The sequence below is a fragment of the Coffea arabica genome, chromosome 2e (assembly GCF_036785885.1).
Source record: "Coffea arabica cultivar ET-39 chromosome 2e, Coffea Arabica ET-39 HiFi, whole genome shotgun sequence".
Classification (NCBI taxonomy): Eukaryota; Viridiplantae; Streptophyta; class Magnoliopsida; order Gentianales; family Rubiaceae; genus Coffea; species Coffea arabica.
Genome location: NC_092313.1, coordinates 53,347,702 through 53,366,990, shown reverse-complemented (window position 1 = coordinate 53,366,990; position 19,289 = coordinate 53,347,702). Strand labels below are relative to the sequence as shown.

Sequence of the window (19,289 nt, the reverse complement as noted above, 5' to 3'; positions counted from 1 at the left end):
TATACACGACCTCAGCATATTCTCCAAAGTCTGAATTGTCCTTTCTGACTGCCCGTCTGTTTGGGGATGATAAGCAGTACTAAATCTTAACTTGGTCCCCAATGTCTCTTGAAATTTCTGCCAGAACCGTGAAACAAATCTTGGATCTCGATCAGACAGAATGCTTATAGGGATACCATGCAATCTCATGATCTCTTCTGTGTACAACTTGGCCAGTTTCTCCAAAGAAAAGCTCATACTCACAGGTAGAAAATGTGCGGACTTGGTAAGCCTGTCAACTATCACCCAAACCGCATCAAATCCTTTTTGACTTCGAGGCAATCCTGTTACAAAATCCATGGTTATGTGTTCCCATTTCCATTCGGAAATTTCTAGTGGCTGCAATAGACTAGAGGGTTTCTGATGTTCAGCTTTTACTTGTTGGCATTTCAGACATTTTTGTACAAATTTTGCCATGTCCTTTTTCAAACCGTCCCACCAATATAACTCTTTCACATCGTGATACATTTTGTTCACTCCTGGGTGTATAGTATACCTTGATCGATGTGATTCTTCTAGAATTTCTTTCCTTAACCCTTCATCAACTGGAACCACAATTTTCTTTCCTTAACCCTTCATCAACTGGAACCACAATTCGATCTCGCAACCTTAACACTCCTTCAGACCCTAATTTAAAGTCTAGGGTTTCTCCTTTTTTCACTTTCTCCAACTTTTTCTGGATTATAGGGTCTGTTTTCTGTGCATCCTTAATACGCTCCAATAATGGTGACTTCAATGACAAGTTCCCAAATAAAATCTTCAATCTCTCCAAGCGAGAATTCCAAATACTAACCTCTTCTAACATGTCCCATTCTTTTACCATTAACCCCGCTACTTGGGCCTTTCTACTTAGAGCGTCTGCTACCACGTTGGCTTTTCCTGGGTGGTAGTTGATAGAACAATCATCATCTTCTAAAAATTCTACCCACTGCCTCTGTCTCAAATTCAATTCCTTTTGGGAGAACAAGTACTTAAGGCTCTTGTGGTCCATATAAACTTCAAAGGTCACACCATACAAGTAATGCCTCTATTTCTTTAAGGCAAAGACCACTGCAGCCAGTTCTAGGTCATGCATTGGGTAATTTTGTTCGTGAGGCTTCAATTTTCTAGAGGCATAGGCAACTACCTTACCCTTTTGCATTAGTATGCATCTAAACATTCCCTAGAGGCATCGGAGTATACGACATAACTTTCTACTCCGTCAGGCAATGCCAAAACAGGAGCTGATGTTAAGCGCTTCTTTAACTCCTGAAAGCTTGACTGGCACTTTGGAGTCCAAATGAACTTATTATTTTTCTTTGTCAGCTCTGTCATAGGTCCATCAATCTTCGAAAAGTCCTTGATGAACCGCCTGTAATAACCTGCTAAGCCCAAGAAACTTCTAACCTCTGTTGGAGTTTCTGGCTGCTTCCACATTGTGACCGCCTCAACTTTTGCCGGATCCACGGTAATTCCATCTTTAGAAACTTTGTGCCCTAGAAAAGAAATTTCTTCCAGCCAAAACTCGCACTTGCTAAATTCAGCATACAGCTTATGCTCTCTTAGGATCTGCAGAACTAGCTCCAAGTGTTTAGCATGTTCTTCTCGAGTCTTAGAATATACTAGAATATCGTCAATAAAAACTACTACAAACTGATCCAAGTACTTTTTAAAAACTCTCTGCATTAAGTCCATGAAGGCAGCTGGTGCATTGGTTAATCCAAATGGCATGATTGCAAACTCAAAATGTCCATATATTGTATTAAAAGCAGTCTTAGGTATGTCCTCCTTCTTAATTTTCAACTGATAATACCCTTGCCTCAAATCCAGCTTGGAGAAAACTACTTATCCTTTCAACTGGTCGAATAAGCTGTCAATCAATGGTAGAGGGTATTTATTTTTAATTGTACCTTCATTTAATCCTCGATAATCAATACATAACCTCAAACTCCCATCCTATTTCTTAACAAATAGAACAGGTGCTCCCCATGGCGAATCACTTTCTCTAACAAAACCTCTCTCCAATAAATCCTGTAATTGAATTTTCAATTCTTTTAGCTATGCAGGAGCCATTCGGTACGGAGTCTTAGAAATCGGAGCCGTTCTCGGCACCAGTTCAATCTTGAACTCCACTTCTCTCTCTGGAGGTAATGTTTTTAATTCTTCGGGAAAAACATCTGGATATTCCCTTACCACTGGCACATCTTCCAACTTTACTTGGTCACAGGGAGCGTTAATCAGGAAAGCTAAGAACCCTTGCGCTCCTTTATACAACATTTTCCTTGCTCGAACTCCCGAAATCATAGCAGACGGTGCTAACCTGCCTTTCACATCCACTTTCAGGGTTGCTTCCCCGAGAATCCAAAATTCTAACACTTTTGCTCTACAATCAAGCTTAGCATGGTAATGAGCTAGAAAATCCATTCCTATAATAACATCATAACCTTTTATGTCCAAACTGACTAGATCTACTAGCATCCTACGATCTCCAATCCAGAATTCGCAGTTCTTATAGGCCAGGCTAGTGATTATGCTTTTATTACCCATGGATGTCCTAACTTCAAGATCAAAGGGTAATCTAACAGGTTTTACATCAATTCCGGACATAAAAGTTGGATTCACAAATGAATGAGTTGCGCCAGGATCAATTAGTACTCTAGCTAATCGGTGAAAGATTGGAAGAGTACCTTCCACGACTTCCGAGGAATCAGGTACGGGTTGGTCGTCTATGGCGTACACCCTGGCAGGAACTTTCGGCCTACTTCCTCCAGAAATGGCTTGTCTAGCACTCGGGGTACCACCTTCTAGGGTTTTTGGACAACTGGCAATCTGGTGCTCGCTGCTTCCGCACCTCAAGCACTTTCCTTCTTTCCTCCAGCATCCGTCCTCAGTATGACCAGCCTTCCTGCAATACCCACAAGTTGCCTGAGGGGTTGTCACACGACCTCCTTGCGAGGCGTTCCTAGGTTGACCCCTTCCACTTGGTCCTCCTCTAGCTCCGATATCTCTCCCCCCGGCACCTCTTGGCCCAGCTCCTCTCGCTAGAGCGCCTCGTGGTGCTCCAGGACTATTTACTCCACCCGTTCCTCGACCCACTTTGGCCGGTGGAGCATTTGCATAAGTCGGCTCCCGACTGCTGCTTGGGGCAAATCTTTTCTTGGCCTGGAAAGATTTTACTTGAGCTCTGGCAACTTCAACCCTTTGAGCTCTCTCTACAGCATCAGCAAATGTGTCTATCCAAACAGCAGCTAATCCCTCCTGGATCTCCACGTTTAATCCCTGCACAAACCTCCTTATACGTCTTTGCTCCGTGGCTACCAATTCAGGAGCAAAACGGGACAATTTCGTGAATTGAATCTCATATTCGGCGACACTCACCGCCCCCTGCCTACACTTGATGAAGTCATCCTCTCTTTTCTCTTGAATGAGAAGGGGAAGAAACTTGGCGCTGAACTCCCTTGTGAAGTTCGCCCAGGTCCTAGGAATATGGTTCCTGTCCCAATTAACCCTAACTAGGTTCCACCAGGAACGAGCAGCTCCCTCAAACTGGAATGCTGCGAAAGTCACTTGTCTCTCCTCCGCATAATTTAGAGCTGCAAAAATGTCAGAGATCCTCTCCCACCAACCTTCTGCTACCTCCGGTTCTGGTCCTCCATAAAACTTAGGAGGTCCAAACTTCAAGAATCTCTCTAATGCCCGATCCTCAGTATCGATTGGGCCTCCTTGGTGATGCACTGGTCCTAGGGCTCGGTGCTCAGTCATGCGCTCTAAGACATCAGTTATTCTATTGATCGCGGTGGCCACTGGGTCTCCGGCCACGCCCTCTTGACCATGGTCTTGATTGACCTCAGGTTCCCTATCACCACCAACCTCGGGGTGTTGTCTAGTTGATCTCCCACGTTCTCTACCTCTAATGTGAGGCCCCAGTCCGTTCTTAAGTTTGATATTAGGTTATATTCATTATTTGTGCGGTAACATTAGGTTTTGGGACTAATTCGAAAACCCTAAGTTGGGGTTAGGATTGAAACCCTAGTTTTTGTATTACTTATAAGTTTGAGTGGTGATTAAAGCTACTTATGCTAGTGTGTGTGTGTTTTAGTACAGGTACGTATAAGATTTGATCTATTTTAGATAGGTTAAGTGGGTTTAAAAGTTAGGAAATCCTAAACTAGAAAAGTTTCTAAGTTTAAATTCCTAATTTTGCCCTTGACAAAAAGGTTGTTATTTAATTGCTTTTATGTGAGATAAAGTATGTTTAAGGATAGGTGATTAATATAGGAGGGGGATTAGTGAAGTAATTAAGTGTGGTTAAGTATTTTAGATTAGATTAAGTTATAACCTATGGAGTTAATTGAAAGATTATCCAATGTTTAAGGGCAAGAGTGGAACAAAAGCTAAGTTGAAGGTGTAAGGGCTTGAGAGCAAATTGGGAGCTTTTATGTGATTGGTGTAGTAGAAAATATCTTCTCATGTCTTGACTAGGCTTATGACTAAGCTTATATCTAGAAGATCCAAGAGAAACTAAGCTATTAAACAACAAAAATACGAAAGAAATAGAGAGAGAGAGAGGGCCGGATTTGAGAGAAAGAAAAGGGGAGAGAAAAGCTTTTGTTTCTTGCATTTGTTTTGTGAGGACTCGTAAAAACTATTATTTTATGCCTAATTTATGGCTTAATAAACTATTTAATTGGATTTTTGCCACGAGGAATATTTTCTAGCCTTATTAGACCTAAATACATGGAAATATAACTTCGTTATATTTTTAAAGTGACTCGTTCTGAAAATTAATTTCCTGGAGTACGTTTAGTAAAAATAGTGAATAGTACTTGGAGATTTTATCCGCGTAGTAGCACAATAAGCTTGGAATATTGGAGACTTGTACTATGGTCCTAAAATAGGTAATCTTACGAATAAATACTCAAGTGATAGTTAGTAGTGCAATCGTTATAAGAATTTCTCGGAAGTTTCGCGTTATATCGTTAAAATTGACGGTACGCGTTTTCACACGCGCGACTTTATTTGAGGGACTTTAGACCCTTATTTCGGGACAATTAAGAGTGAATAATATTTACATGAATATATATGCATTGGAGGTTTAGTGCATTAGTGAACCAAACGCGCGAGAAAATCGAGCCGTAATCGCACCAAACGGCCCCTAATGAGAGTTGACTTTTGGGTGAATTTCCACCACTTATTTCACCTTCTCTTGGAAGCTAAAGGAAATCAGATTTCTCTCCATCTTCTCTCTCGTCATAGCCGACCAAACACCCTCCTCACTCTAACTCCATTGCTTCAAAATTTCTGCTCACTAATCTCACTCAAAACCACCCCAAATCATCTCCAAATTCAACCAAACTTGCACCACACCTAGCTTGACACTTGAGGAGCATTTTAAGCTGCAAACAAGGGCTGGAAATCACGGTTTTTCTGGGGTAATAGAGGGCCGAAAATTCTGCTGAACATCAACCCAAAGTAAGTGATGATCCACTCTTGAAAACTTGAAGTTTGGAAGCTATCTTACCTTGTTAAGTTCATGCATGCATTTGGTTAGCTTGATATGGATGTAAAATGTGATAGTGGGCTCTTTGTATTCCCACACTTGGGTTGTTGTTGCTGATTTGAGGATCAATGTTGGATTTAATGGTAGTTTAATGGTTATAATGATGAATTTATGGAGTGTTATTGTTGGGAACTCAAGTAGAGGTCATGACCAGAAATTGCCGAATCTGCCCCTGTTTTGTTCGGCCATGATAAGGCCCATTTTTGGTGATTTATTGGCATGATCCTGATGTGTATATGTTATATTATGTGTGTAGAAATTTTCGTTGGAAAACATTAACGATTGGATGGGCAAATGAATTTATTCATGAACTAGGCATGCTGGAAAATTATTTTCGGGTAAAACTGTCCAGTGGTCGTATTTTGGCCATAACTCTGTCCTCGGGTGTCGAAATCAAGTGCCGTCGGTGGCGTTTAAAACTAGACATTCCTAGATTTAATTTGAGATAAAATGTACGTTCTGATTCTTTGTGAGTGATCCGAACCAAACGTTTTAAGTTAGCTGTCCTGTCTCTCGGATTTGCTGGAATGGCTTGTTGAGGCAGCAACTTGAGGCTCAATTTTGAGCTGGTTGCTTGCCGAATTTCAGAACATTTCCTTCTGTGAACTTTTATTCCCGTGAATTTATTTTCTAACGCCATAAACCATGCCTCATTCCGAGTTAAATTGATTGAGTTGTGACTAAAACAAGAGGACTACCCTGTTTTGGAAAAACGTAGTATTTGGACTGATTTGGGGCAAAATTGGGAATGATTTTATTAATTGAAGTTCTTGATGCTCATCACTTACCAAAGGTATCATGGATGTGTCTTAGACCTTTGTTTCACAAATGAACCATGTTCGGATAGTTTTCTTGGTTAAACGATTTGAAATTGTGAAATGAAAGTCACAAGGCAGATTGCCTTAGAATTTTTCCTGAACTTTGGTTGACTAATTAACTACCTTCCCGAGGGTATTTTTCCCTGAAATTTGATAGAGGAATACCTTTCATATAGGAGTAAAATACTGCCAATTTTGGCACCAATTCAAGTTCGTTTCGATACCAAATTAAATTGCTAGTGTTGGAGGTTCAAAACTGGAAATTCTTCTTCAGTTTTGAATCTTCCTCAACTTTGAGCTACCGTATCTCGGTACTCGAAACTCCGATTCTTGATCCTCTTGTTTTGTTATAAACCTCACTTGTAACACTAATTGAGATGTAAATTTTAGAGGCCGGTTTGCAACATGTGAATCGTGCCGAATTTCCAAAGTTGGCCGAAATCCAACTTAATTCTGCCTTGTACGCCGAACCTGTACCTTCAAGCTCATTTTTGAATACCTTCCACTTAGATTCATGGAAAAGTATCTTTTAAGAACTTTTAGTACTTTCTAAGAGGTTTCCAACGGTACCAATTTTTATAATTTTGGACCTACTGAGTGCAAGATCTGATTTTTCTAAATTTGACGCGCAAAGCTGAAATTTGCTGATTTCTTAGAAAATGAAAATTTGAAAACTTGTTACTCCTTCTTGATGATAATTGATCGCTTTAAACTTGATTTCATGAAGGAAATCAGTTTTTCTTGTGTTAATAAAACCTCACTTTGGAACCTTTATTTTGAGTGGCTAAGGTTCTTGGTTTGAGGTATTGACTAGTCCAAATAAGCGTAACTCCTTTCTTGATTAATACGTGATTGTGAGTGAAAAATACTTGTTAATTGCTTCAGGTGCTCAAGCGAGTCTTGAAAAGAATCCCGGAGGGGACAACTAAAGATTTTCTCGCTCAATTACTTTTGAATTGGTGAGTGTCAAGTGCATGACTTGTCGTGTTTACTTGATTTACCTGCTTATATACGTGAATATCACTTGATGAGACGAGTGTGTACTTTATCGCACTCGCTCTCCTTTACTTGAACTTTACTTGTATTAACTTGGTTTTCAAAGTCGATTGAGTGAATCTCGTCGACTAAAATATACCCGTTTTCGTGTGCGTGTCGTGTTGCCAGGCATGTCGTGTATGTCGTGCATGTCTTGTTGTCGGGTGGAGTGAACCTCCTCGACTTATGGGGATGCCCAATTCTCTTAACCAATCTTACAACTCGAGCCGGCATGGGCTTGGTCGAGAAGTTTGATAAACCAAGAGAGTAACAAAACACAACTTGATCTTTTGAGATCTTGTTCGGCATACTCGTGGAGTATCGCCCTTTCCGTGCGTGTTCAAAAATCAAAACTTGATCTCTTGAGATCTCGTGTGGCATACTCGACGAGTATCGCCTTTTTCGTGCGTGTTTGGTTTCGGATCCGAGAGGGTGGAATGTTGGTCGGAGGAAGTAATAAGTGAAGTTTCTACGGATAAAATACCCACCAGGATAACGGAGTGTCATCACGAGGGGGTATCGGATCGAGCCGTGGCGAAGCAAGAGGAAAATAGCTCCTGAGAGCTCCTATATCCTTGAATTGTTTCTGTTTATTTTTCTCGCTCGAATTGTAAATTACTTGAATATTGGGATTGTTATTTGGACAACGTGCTTGCATGTGTGTTTTCTTGGGCTCACGAGCGTTTCGCTCACCCCGTAGATTTGTTTTCCTTAACAGGAATGGATGGAATGAAACTCGTTGGAACCCTTTGGATGTACTTTTGTATTAGGGTTTCAATTGTAATTGACTAGACATTTTGGCTATTGTATATATTTGGGAATTGATGTATCTTTTGGATCCTGACGTAAGAATTGGATAACGGATGTATTTTGAACACGTGGTACAAGACTTGGATATTCGTTTATGGAAGCGATTTTTCCTTATTAGACTGGTATAAATTGTTATATATTGTTAAGTTTGAATTGATTTGTCTCGAGTCCTGGCGAGAGGTAGGCAGGCGTTCCGCGGATACCCTTGGGTTCGCCCTTGGGAGAAGTGGGGGCGTCACAGTTGGTATCAGAGCTTAGGCTTTAGATCTTTGTAGTGTATCCTAGGCTTAAAAGTTTAGGATACCGGACTGTGGGACTGGTTTGAAAGTTAAGTGACTACTTGTAGAAAAAAAATCAGAGTAACTTCGCGTGGCCTCTGCACGGAGTGAGTTTGGGCCAAGACGTGATATGGTCCCAATTATGTGAATATGTATAAAAGACTAAGTACTCTTCTTGTGCGTAAGTTGTGAACTATGAAAGTGGTAAGTGTAAAACCTTTATCATGCTATTTGAGGTAGATAGATATGTACGTCAGGTAGGGATCTTAAACTTTGTTAATTTGCACTTGGGAGCGTACGGCCTGAGTTGTAAATTCTCTTAGTTCTGGATTCTTGTACTTGAGTACTAAATACTTTTTCTGAGAGAATACTTGTGACTTCGAAAGGGATATAGTCTCGTATATTATAGTGTGAATAAAAATCATAAGTGGTTTTGAGATAAATTCTGATGGCAAAGGTTAGAGCCCGGAGGATTCTTGTATTGGACTTGAGATCTCCATTATGGGAAATGAACGAGAAAAAAAAAAACTAGACCCTTTTGACTGATATAGTTAGAATTGTCAGGGGTGATGCTAAGTGTTGAGGCCATTGTATTTTGCATGACTGTATGGCCTACGTTTGGGGCACTTGTTTGACTTTAGTCTTCTGTGAGTAAAAGTACTTTTGTGGCACCTGTGTACTATATTTTTGTGATCTTCCCTGACTTGCTAATTGTATGGATTGTGACATGTTAATGAATGTAAATTATTATTATTTTCAATGTTTTCGCAATTGGTCCTTGTTTCAAGTATTTTCTCGCGTAATTGATTTATTTCTTGCACGAGGCATACTTAGGTTATGGAAGGGCTAAGAAGGGGTCGAGGCCGTGGTCGAGGTCGTGGGCGAGGGACTGGACAAACCCAACCTCAAGGGGATGAACAAGGATCGGCCACTAGACCGACCCAAGGACAAGAAAATATGGAGGTTAACCAAATGGCTACTGCCATTAATAGGATGACTGACATCCTAGAACGATTAGCTGAGAGACAGGAACCAGTGCCAGTTAACCAACCTGGGGGCCAGGATAGAGGGGAAGATAGAGCCTTAGAGAGATTCTTAAAGTTCAACCCGCCTAAGTTCATTGGTGAGCCTGATCCTGAGGTAGCGGAGAATTGGCTAGAAAGAATGACTAACATTTTCGCAGCCCTAGATTATGCGGAGGAGAGACGAGTAACTTTTGCTGTCTTTCAGTTTGAGGGTGCAGCACGTGCTTGGTGGGATATGATAAGGGGAAAGTGGGAAAGAGCACAAACCCCTTGGACTTGGGAAAATCTTTTAGGAGAATTTAATGAGAAGTTTCTCCCGCCCTTAGTTCAAGAGAAACGGGAGGACGAATTCATAAAAGTGAAGCAGGGGGCGTCTAGTGTGGCTGAGTATGAAGGAAAATTTACTAGACTTTCTAGATACGCCCCAGAATTGGTAGCCACTGAGAGGAGAAGGATAAGGCGATTTGTACAAGGACTTAACGTGGAGATTCAAGAGGGGTTAGCAGCGGCCCAAATCTCTACTTTCACTGAAGCCCTAGAGAAGGCGCAGAGAGTCGAAAGTGCAAGGCTGCAAGTTAAGGATTTTCATGCCAAGAAAAGGGGCACTTCTAGTCATCCTCTTGGACAAGCAGATAAGGGTGCCCCACCTTCTAAAAAGGAAAAAGGAACGGGAGGAGTAGAGACATCTGGTACACAAAAAAAGACTCAATCAAGAGGAGGCCACAATGGAAGGGATCAACCGAGGGAGACTCCTCCAAGTGGTCAGCCTGTGGCTCCTCAAGTTATTTGTGGTTATTGTCGCAAGCCTAACCATACAGAGAATGAGTGCTGGAAGAAATCGGGAAAGTGTTTGTATTGTGGCAGCACTGAGCATCAGATCGCGAACTGTCCAAGTATACCGAATGAAGGAGGTAGTACTCAAAGGCTTGAAAAGTCAACTGCAAAGCAGTCTAGTGCTGGAGGAAGTCGATCTAAAGCACCAGCTAGGGTTTATGCATTAGGCTATCAACAGGTTTCCAATCCCGTTAAGGTCATTGAAGGTATGATTTTTGCTTTCTATTGTTTAGTTAAGGTTCTAAGTGACTATAGTACGACGCACACTTTTACAAAATCCTAGATTCATGAGATAGAATCAAAATTTGACTACTAATTGGGTGAGTAGAAATTGTGAAATGGGTTGCAGAAGGTAAGTTATTGTTTGACCTGATAAGTGTGACTATTAAGGGGTATGACTGTTATCCTAAGTGTGAATTTCGAGGACGAAATTCTCTTAAGGGGGAGAGGATGTGAGGACTCGTAAAAACTATTATTTTATGCCTAATTTATGGTTTAATAAACTATTTAATTGGATTTTTGCCACGAGGAATATTTTCTAGCCTTATTAGACCTAAATACATGGAAATATAACTTCGTTATATTTTTAAAGTGACTCGTTCTGAAAATTAATTTCCTGGAGTACGTTTAGTAAAAATAGTGAATAGTACTTGGAGATTTTATCCGCGTAGTAGCACAATAAGCTTGGAATATTGGAGACTTGTACTATGGTCCTAAAATAGGTAATCTTATGAATAAATACTCAAGTGATAGTTAGTAGTGCAATCGTTATAAGAATTTCTCGGAAGTTTCGCGTTATATCGTTAAAATTGACGGTACGCGTTTTCACACGCACGACTTTATTTGAGGGACTTTAGACCCTTATTTCGGGACAATTAAGAGTGAATAATATTTACATGAATATATATGCATTGGAGGTTTAGTGCATTAGTGAACCAAACACGCGAGAAAATCGAGCCGTAATCGCACCAAACGGCCCCTAATGAGAGTTGACTTTTGGGTGAATTTCCACCACTTATTTCACCTTCTCTTGGAAGCTAAAGGAAATCAGATTTCTCTCCATCTTCTCTCTCCTCATAGCCGACCAAACACCCTCCTCTCTCTAACTCCATTGCTTCAAAATTTCTGCTCACTAATCTCACTCAAAACCACCCCAAATCATCTCCAAATTCAACCAAACTTGCACCACACCTAGCTTGACACTTGAGGAGCATTTTGAGCTGCAAACAAGGGCTGGAAATCACGGTTTTTCTGGGGTAATAGAGGGCCGAAAATTCTGCTGAACATCAACCCAAAGTAAGTGATGATCCACTCTTGGAAACTTGAAGTTTGGAAGCTATCTTACCTTGTTAAGTTCATGCATGCATTTGGTTAGCTTGATATGGATGTAAAATGTGATAGTGGGCTCTTTGTATTCCCACACTTGGGTTGTTGTTGCTGATTTGAGGATCAATGTTGGATTTAATGGTAGTTTAATGGTTATAATGATGAATTTATGGAGTGTTATTGTTGGGAACTCAAGTAGAGGTCATGACCAGAAATTGCCGAATCTGCCCCTGTTTTGTTCGGCCATGATAAGGCCCATTTTTGGTGATTTATTGGCATGATCCTGATGTGTATATGTTATATTATGTGTGTAGAAATTTTCGTTGGAAACCATTAACGATTGGATGGGCAAATGAATTTATTCATGAACTAGGCATGCTGGAAAATTATTTTCGGGTAAAACTGTCCAGTGGTCGTATTTTGGCCATAACTCTGTCCTCGGGTGTCGAAATCAAGTGCCGTTGGTGGCGTTTAAAACTAGATATTCCTAGCTTTAATTTGAGATAAAATGTACGTTCTGATTCTTTGTGAGTGATCCGAACCAAACGTTTTAAGTTAGCTGTCCTGTCTCTCGGATTTGCTGGAATGGCTTGTTGAGGCAGCAACTTGAGGCTCAATTTTGAGCTGGTTGCTTGCCGAATTTCAGAACATTTCCTTCTGTGAACTTTTAGTCCCGTGAATGTATTTTCTAATTCCATAAACCATGCCTCATTCCGAGTTAAATTGATTGAGTTGTGACTAAAACAAGAGGACTGCCCTGTTTTGGAAAAACGTAGTATTTGGACTGATTTGGGGCAAAACTTGGGAATGATTTTATTAATTGAAGTTCTTGATGCTCATCACTTACCAAAGGTATCATGGATGTGTCTTAGACCTTTGTTTCACAAATGAACCATGTTCGGATAGTTTTCTTGGTTAAACGATTTGAAATTGTGAAATGAAAGTCACAAGGCAGATTGCCTTAGAATTTTTCCTGAACTTTGGTTGACTAATTAACTACCTTCCCGAGGGTATTTTTCCCTGAAATTTGATAGAGGAATAACTTGCATATAGGAGTAAAATACTGCCAATTTTGGCACCAATTCAAGTTCTTTTCGATACCGAATTAAATTGCTAGTGTTGGAGGTTCAAAACTGGAAATTCTTCTTCAGTCTTGAATCTTCCTCAACTTTGAGCTACCGTATCTCGGTACTCGAAACTCCGATTCTTGATCCGCTTGTTTTTTTATAAACCTCACTTGTAACACTAATTGAGCTGTAAATTTCAGAGGCCGGTTTGCAACATGTGAATCGTGCCGAATTTCCAAAGTTGGCCGAAATCCAACTTAATTCTTCCTTGTACGCCGAACCTGTACCTTCAAGCTCATTTTTGAATACCTTCCACTTAGATTCAGGGAAAAGTATCTTTTAATAACTTTTAGTACTTTCTAATAGGTTTCCAACGGTACCAAGTTTTATAATTTTGGACCTACTGAGTGCAAGATCTGATTTTTCTAAATTTGACGCGCAAAGCTGAAATTTGCTGATTTCTTAGAAAATGAAAATTTGAAAACTTGTTACTCCTTCTTGATGATAATTGATCGCTTTAAACTTGATTTCATGAAGGAAATCAGTTATTCTTGTGTTAATAAAACCTCACTTTTGAACCTTTATTTTGAGTGGCTAAGGTTCTTGGTTTGAGGTATTGACTAGTCCAAATAAGCGTAACTCCTTTCTTGATTAATACGTGATTGTGAGTGAAAAATACTTGTTAATTGCTTCAGGTGCTCAAGCGAGTCTTGAAAAGAATCCCGGAGGGGACAACTAAAGATTTTCTCGCTCAATTACTTTTGAATTGGTGAGTGTCAAGTGCATGACTTGTCGTGTTTACTTGATTTACCTGCTTATATACGTGAATATCACTTGATGAGACGAGTGTGTACTTTATCGCACTCGCTCTCCTTTACTTGAACTTTACTTGTATTAACTTGGTTTTCAAAGTCGATTGAGTGAATCTCGTCGACTAAAATATACCCGTTTTCGTGTGCGTGTCGTGTTGCCATGCATGTCGTGTATGTCGTGCGTGTCTTGTTGTCGGGTGGAGTGAACCTCCTCGACTTATGGGGACGCCCAATTCTCTTAACCAATCTTACAACTCGAGCCGGCATGGGCTTGGTCGAGAAGTTTGATAAACCAAGAGAGTAACAAAACACAACTTGATCTTTTGAGATCTTGTTCGGCATACTCGTGGAGTATCGCCCTTTCCGTGCGTGTTCAAAAATCAAAACTTGATCTCTTGAGATCTCGTGTGGCATACTCGACGAGTATCGCCTTTTTCGTGCGTGTTTGGTTTCGGATCCGAGAGGGTGGAATGTTGGTCGGAGGAAGTAATAAGTGAAGTTTCTATGGATAAAATACCCACCAAGATAACGGAGTGTTATCACGAGGGGGTATCGGATCGAGCCGTGGCGAAGCAAGAGGAAAATAGCTCCTGAGAGCTCCTATATCCTTGAATTGTTTCTGTTTATTTTTCTCGCTCGAATTGTAAATTACTTGAATATTGGGATTGTTATTTGGACAACGTGCTTGCATGTGTGTTTTCTTGGCCTCACGAGCGTTTCGCTCACCCCGTAGATTTGTTTTCCTTAACAGGAATGGATGGAATGAAACTCGTTGGAACCCTTTGGATGTACTTTTGTATTAGGGTTTCAATTGTAATTGACTAGACATTTTGGCTATTGTATATATTTGGGAATTGATGTATCTTTTGGATCCTGACGTAAGAATTGGATAACGGATGTATTTTGAACACGTGGTACAAGACTTGGATATTCGTTTATGGAAGCGATTTTTCCTTATTAGACTGGTATAAATTGTTATATATTGTTAAGTTTGAATTGATTTGTCTCTAGTCCTGGCGAGAGCTAGGCAGGCGTTCCGCGGATACCCTTGGGTTCGCCCTTGGGAGAAGTGGGGGCGTCACATGTTTTCATTAATCTTGAGTTTGGATCTTGGAGGAACAACTTGGAGCTTGGGTTTTGGAAGATTAACCTAAGAAACTTGCAACTTGAAGGTAAGTTATCTCTTTTGAAAGTTAAATTTTGGGGGTTTTAATCATGAAGTCATGAAAGTGAAGTTTTTGTTGTAATTATGAATTTGTATCATTTATGTGGTGATTATTGAGTAGTTTAATGGTTAATTTTAGTGAGTTATTGCTGCTGGAATTTCGGTCAAGAGATGAATGAATTAGGGTTTCTTGTTAAACATTTTAGTTAGCTCTAATCTTGTGTTATTGAACTTGTAGTGGTTGTGTTTGATGATTGGTTTCATTGGTATGGTGAGTGAGTGGTAAAAACTGATTTTGGGTTAAGAAACCCTAGGCTTCCTTAGGTTGGTTTAGCTTGGCTAAGGTTTGGTTAGTTAGGGTTTGGTTAGTAGATGGTTGGATTAAGTTTGGTGATGCAAATGGAGTTAGTCTAAGGATCATGGTTAGTTTTGGCAATTTTGTAGTGGCTTAGAGGGAAAACTTCGGACCATTTGTAGGTCATTTAGAAGTTAGTATATGTGTGCTTAGTTGGTATGAATTTGGTTGGAAACCTTGCATAAGAACCACAGAAATGAACCATCCGTTTGCGACATTGGAAACCGGCAAAACGGGTAACCAGGGCAGTTCAGCATCTGAACTTCGGTTCCATTTTTCTTGCTGTTATGTATGGATTCGGGGTTTTCTCAAAACATGAAAGTTGTAGCCCATTAAGTCCTTGTTGTGCCTACAAAATTTCAGCCCAATATGATCAGTAGATCCTGAGTTATGGCCAAAACCTTCACTTCTGTTCTAAACCCAGGATTTTGCTACGTTTTTGGGTTTTGCATCTGACCATGTTTTGTCCGTCTTTATAACGTGCGAACTGGGTGTTGATCCCTTCATAAGAAATGTATCTCTTGGTCTTAGCTTCGAAACGGTATAAAGTGTATCCAAATCCGAGTTCTGTAGCTCCAGTTATGACCAAAACAAAATCGGTTGTCAGAACTGCTTTCGAATTTGGACAGTTCTGACAGGGACGTTTGGACCCGTTTTTCCCCTATGCTCCGTATTGATTCAGCTTTTGGTCCAAACATGAAAGTTATAGCCGTATGAATGAGCTTTCTAACGCCTCTGGAATTTCTTGATTCCAATTTCTGAGCCGTGAGTTACGGTCTTTCAAATAGGGCCTGTTTGGTAAACCGAAATGAAATGGCTGGAACTATTTTGTGCAAATTTGACCAATACCTATTGAGATATGGGTTGAGATGTTTAAATAAAAGTTGTATCCCTTCCTCGTAGCTTCGAAACGGTGTCTCACCCACCTTGATCCGATATTCCTAGCCTAACTTTGGATCAAAACGGTTTGAGATGGCAGATTTGGCCGTTTCCGTTTGCCGTTTCCGCACTTGCGTGTGTCCAACTTGCCGTTTCCGCACTTGCATGTGCCGATTTTGCCGTTTTGCTTGTTTTGGGCATGTTAGTAGCCGTTTTTGATATAACGTGATGCAATCTTCCATTTCAGACCGTGGTGAGTTAGGCGGAGCCGGTGGGGCCTACTACTAGCTAAAACGCACGAAGTGATTTCCACTCTTGTACTACTTTTGTGTTTTGGGTAAGTATTCGGGCCATTTTGTATATAACTTGCTTATGTGTTTAAGGTGAATGAAAGGGTACCTAGGCGAGGGTGTACTTCATCGCACTCGACCTAAACCCTAATTTACGTGCATATTTATATCGGACATGTCTAAATGAATTATTTTGGGTTTGAACCCCTTGAGCTTGGAGCTCGGGGTGACTTTCGTGAGTTCGTGAAATATGTTGAAGTTGTGGGCCCGATCTCAAGACCTAGATGGACTATTCGAGCCGGCCGGGGCTTGGTCGAAGCCAGTCCAACCTAGTCTGAGGTCACCAAGTTCGTAGGTTCAAGTTATGAACCAAGTTTGTGACCCGAGCTTGTGATTCAAGCTCAAGTTTGTGATTTCGTTCGCTCGAGCAAGTTCGTGAGGTGACTGGCCAGTGAGGGTGATAAGGTGTTAGGTGGGTGTACAAGTGGAGTTCTACGGACCTTATTCGTGGTCGACGGAGTGTCGACAGGAGGTCACGCATGGCAAACGACTTGGCTTTAGAGCCAACCTGTATCCTCCCTTTGTATTGTTACTTTTGCACTTGACTTGGCATTTTGTGAAATAGTTGTTTATTTTCATATGAAATTTACGTGTTTACCCCCGTGTACTTACTAAGCATATAGCTTACCCCGTTTCCTTTGTTTTCCTTAGCAGGGGGCGACGCGAAAAAACTTTTGGACACTGCCACTAGTATAGTTAGGGTTAGTTGTAATAGTTGGTCGGTTAAGATGTTCCTTTTTGTTTTGGTGGTTTGTATAAGGACCCACCTTAGGGTCCACCTTCTGTTGATTGTTATTATAATGTAATATGGTGGTCTGAATAGATACTTTTGAAGATGTAAATAGAACTCTTTTGGCATTAAATATATTGTGAATAGTATTTTTTGGTTTAATATAGTTTTCTTAACTTTGTGTTTCGAATCCTGGCGCGAGCTAGGCAGGCTTCCTGCCGATACCCTAGGGTTCGCCCTTGGGAGAAGCGGGGGCGTCACATCTAACTTGTCGATCCATAGCCTAGTTATGCCAAGTGATAAAAATAAAGCAATTAAGCGAGGTTATTTTTATTTTTATTTTTATTTAATTTTTATTTTAAAAAAAAAACAACATGAACATTGAGGGAAAAGAAAATAGAGCACTTAACATATATTCACGTACCGAGGTTCATACAAATAGCAAGTTAGGGTGCTTTCCGAAAGTATGGCATACAAGTTTAACAAATATATACAAACAACCCCTTAAACCAAAAATAGGGATGTAATGCCTCAAAAGTAGGCCATCTAACTAGACAAAATGTTATGGCCTAAATTAGTGTCACCCTATCTAACCCTGAATACCTAGTTAGAAGCAAATCAAACCTAGTCTAACCCTCAGCAGGGCTGCCAGGGGCAACGTCCTCCTCCGAATCCTCCTCCAGGTCCTCCTCCCCAACACCCGCCTGAGCAGTACCCTGAATGATACCCATGACCTCGTCTATCATCATAGTGGCGTCAACCATGATACCAGCACTCCTATCTCGTACCTCCTCAGCTACTCAAGTCAACCGAGACCTCTGTCTCTCTAACTCCTCACGAGCAGCCTCTGACCTAGCCCTCTCGGCTGCTAACCTCTGCTCTAGATCAGCTATGCGGTCAAGTTGAGTATCAACCATGATGCTCAACTCCTCAACGTCCTGGGTCAAAGTATGATTAGCGTCCCTCAGCTGGCGACGCTCGTCGTCTAAAGACAGCACTAACTCGTTAGGGTAGGCATATGTGACCCTACACTGATATCGGGGGTACCTATCAATTGGTGTGTAACATATACGAGATCCTCCGCCTCGTGGCCTATAGGAGATAGACTTAAGAGGCTCTACATGTCCATTAGCCAATCCGTTACCATTAGCATGTCCGTTTCCGTTTTCCATACCTGCAAAATAACCAAAATCCAAAATTTAATGCTTAAATAGCTAACCTGCTCAAGTACTACTTAAGATGTGTCTAATTATCTCACTTCTTAACTCTAAACAGGTTCAGGGTTTCTATCACATCTAATATATCTTTCAAATAATTTTTCTAACCTAGGCTCTGATACCAATTGTGACGACCCCACTTCTCCCTAAGGTGAACCAGAGGGTTGGCGGGTCGTCTGCCTGGCTCTCGCCAGGACTCACGTAAGTAAACTGGCTAAACCTTCCCGACGTATAGCTTAAACCATTACAAAACTCGTCACCCGAACAAGCCAATCCTAAAAAAAAAAAACCAAAATACCGGAAACACATTAACTTCAGAGATCACATTACCACTGGACGACTGAACATCCACTCTTAAGTACACCTCCAATCAGTTTGCAACACAACTACATTCACATGTTACAAACCACAAAGTGAAATCATAGAATTCAAACACAATCCTACAAGCCAAACAAAACTCAGGGTTTGCACTTTTCCAGCTTCAAGTGGCAACCCAAGATGAAAGATACATAGTCTGATTCAAAACAACATTCATAAAAGGTAAAGGCAGACTTCAGGTCTCTCAAATGCCAGAACCTGTTAAGGAAAACAAGTGACGTGGGGTGAGCTAAAGCTCAGTGGTGACCCGAACATGCAATCATATAAACAAATAGCGAATAATAACTCCAAACTAAAATTCAACAAGTAGGAAAGCGTATAACAGCACAGGGTAGGATACAGGGCTCTCAGGAGCCATTTTCCACGAACTTGATCAAAATTAACCGCAGTTGACCCTCCGTCAACTCTCACTATCTAAAGTCCATGTAGTACTTTTTTTTATCTTAACACGCTCCAACCAACTTACTCCCACCGGGCCCGTTCTTCTCACTAGAGAGTTTGGTATTACTCGAGTATACCTTTTTATAGCCTAGTCGAGGGATTCACCGAACGACGTCATAACAAGTGGTTACCAAGTCAGGATAAGAGGCCCTCCCACCCTAAGGTGTGGTAAATTCCCCTGCCTGGTGGTT

The 19,289-nt window shown here is 40.9% G+C and overlaps 2 protein-coding genes across 2 annotated transcripts; both read right to left on the bottom strand.

Annotated features, from left to right (window-relative positions):
* Positions 1–580: 580 nt before the first annotated feature.
* LOC140036340 (uncharacterized) lies at positions 581–1,030 on the bottom strand. The gene has a single exon (XM_072077707.1). It carries the CDS (start codon positions 1,028–1,030, stop codon positions 581–583), a length of 450 nt encoding a protein of 149 aa, XP_071933808.1.
* A 149-nt stretch (positions 1,031–1,179) lies between these two features.
* LOC140036339 (uncharacterized) lies at positions 1,180–17,826 on the bottom strand. The gene is made up of 4 exons (XM_072077706.1): positions 17,697–17,826; positions 3,397–3,926; positions 2,131–3,297; positions 1,180–1,698 (listed from the first exon to the last, which is right to left on the bottom strand). The coding sequence occupies exons 1-4, from the start codon at positions 17,824–17,826 to the stop codon at positions 1,180–1,182; spliced, it is 2,346 nt and encodes a 781-aa protein (XP_071933807.1).
* Between the last annotated feature and the right edge of the window lie 1,463 nt (positions 17,827–19,289).